Here is a 2,008-nt window from a genome sequence, read left to right as displayed (position 1 = left end):
CCCACACACACACACAAAGCTCGGGCCCCCCGAGATTTGTGTTTTGAATATCCCCGGCCCCCGAAGCGATTTAGTTGAATAGCCCTGATTTATTTTTTACTTTCCTGTGTGTGTTTGTGCTCAAGCTGATTAACATTTGCAGTCAACACTATTCAAGATGGCCGCCAAAACAAAGCAACCTTAGCAAACACATGTCCAAGTCTTTTCCACCCCGTGCCTGAAATGCTAAACTTTGAACATGGTATTTGTTTAACCTTATTTGACTGTTAGCAAAATAGCTCATCTACCCAGCGGGTTCTGATGTTATCAGTCCATTAAATGGACGTTATTAGCGGTTATCAGTCCCATAGGATGGCTTCAGACTGTCCCGAAAGTGCCCCCTGGTGGGTTAATTTATCAATGACATTGAATGTTCAGACTGTCCCGACAGTGCTCCCTAGTAGGAGCCACAGTCGGGACATTCTGAAGCCATTCTATGGGCCTGCTAATGACTAATAACGTCCATTTAATGGATGATAACATCCGAAGCGGGTGATCTACCTCTGGACAAATTTTATTGAAACACTCAAAGTATTCACTGGAAGTCCAGCATACCTTCAACTGGTTACACAGCTAACCCACAGTTATCTCAATGGCTACAATATTCTCAAAGTGACAGACAATGAGGTAAAGTCGATGTGGTAGTAGCTGAGCGTCACCCTCCACACACACTCTGAGCATTTCAACACAAATTACATTTTTGCACAGCCGACCTGGTGTGGGCGTTTCAGGAGCAAGGCTGTAAATGATGCCTGTGTACGAGCGTTCGACAAACCTTTTAAAAAGCCCGAGATGAGCAAGAAGCCAACATTTATCACACTGACATGATTTCCACAGCAGCTAAGTGTCACTGCGAGTGTAACAACAAACAGCGCAACACAATAGGAAATGAAAGGCGCTGAAGGCAACTGAGCGCCTGAGTGGCGCGCCGTCTCCATACTAAGTATCCTATTCCGTGCTCACAGTACAGACAGACAGGGATTCATCAAAACAGCACCACGCACCGTCTCCCCCCGACTTCCTTTGTCACCCTGGGGTCCCTGATGGAAAGAAAGAAGACAGACCATCACTCCGTCTCTGCCAAAAAGCAGAGAGAAGTCACATAAAGCTTGGCAGATGGGATGAGAGATGAGGTACATACAGGATGACCGCTGGGCCCAATGATGCCGACGGGGCCCAGAGCTCCTTTCACACCCTGAGAAGCAGAGACATGTTAGTGACTAAGGACACATATGATGAAGCATCTGATGAGGCCGCACTTATTTTTCCGCGCCAAGTGTGCAGTTTGGGAGAGTTCAGTGCCCTGGCGTCGGCTGAAATAATTGACTGAGTCGCCAAACTGCTATTAATCTTCATTTTACCATCAGTCCTCGTGGTCCTCTTGGTCCCTGTATTCCTGCTGGGGCGGTGTCTCCTGGGGGGCCCTGGAAACACAACCAATCTTAGAGCAAACGATATGCAAGTTAAAGCTGAAACAAGAGTTAAATAATCAGTGATCTATGTTGAATACAGATTGGCTGGAAGGGTTTTTTTTCTTTAAAATGCAGTTCCCTTCACTTCATCCTCAAACTATGGTCTAAAATGCTAGATCAATGTATATATTTAAGAAACAGATAAAAGCAAGTTTTTCCGAAGATATATGAAAAGTAAAATGTGAAGTTATTTGATTTGCTGTTTGAGTTTATGTTTTTATGCTGTTGTTTTTATTTTTCATTTTTTATTTTCATTTTATGTTATTTAGTATTGTTTTGTAAATTATGTTTTGTTGAATATATTCTGGGTCGAAAAGGGCAGACAAAATTACATTAATTCTTCGTCTGTTACCTATCATTTGATTTTATTCTGATTTTTCTATGTTTTTTGTTTATTTTTTATTATTGTTTTTAGTATTTTTTAAAGGCACACTGTGTAGGATTTGTTGTTTTCAGCGACATCTAGTGGTTGAGTGGTTGAATCATCCTCCCTGGTC

General features: G+C 42.5%; 1 protein-coding gene across 1 annotated transcript in view; it reads right to left on the bottom strand.

The window, feature by feature from the left end:
* The window catches only part of col27a1b (collagen, type XXVII, alpha 1b), a gene marked incomplete at its 5' end in the record, with an annotated part of 91,702 nt that overhangs the window by 8,766 nt on the left and 80,928 nt on the right, over nt 1-2,008 (bottom strand). The window contains 3 exon segments of the mRNA XM_014024015.1: nt 1,044-1,079; nt 1,181-1,234; nt 1,401-1,463. Coding sequence (XP_013879469.1) covers nt 1,044-1,079; nt 1,181-1,234; nt 1,401-1,463 — 153 coding nt within the window.

Source organism: Austrofundulus limnaeus, unplaced genomic scaffold (assembly GCF_001266775.1).
Source record: "Austrofundulus limnaeus strain Quisiro unplaced genomic scaffold, Austrofundulus_limnaeus-1.0 Scaffold403, whole genome shotgun sequence".
NCBI classification, from domain to species: Eukaryota; Metazoa; Chordata; class Actinopteri; order Cyprinodontiformes; family Rivulidae; genus Austrofundulus; species Austrofundulus limnaeus.
The sequence above is the reverse complement of the archived record's forward strand: the minus strand, read 5'-3'. Positions and strand labels throughout refer to the sequence as shown.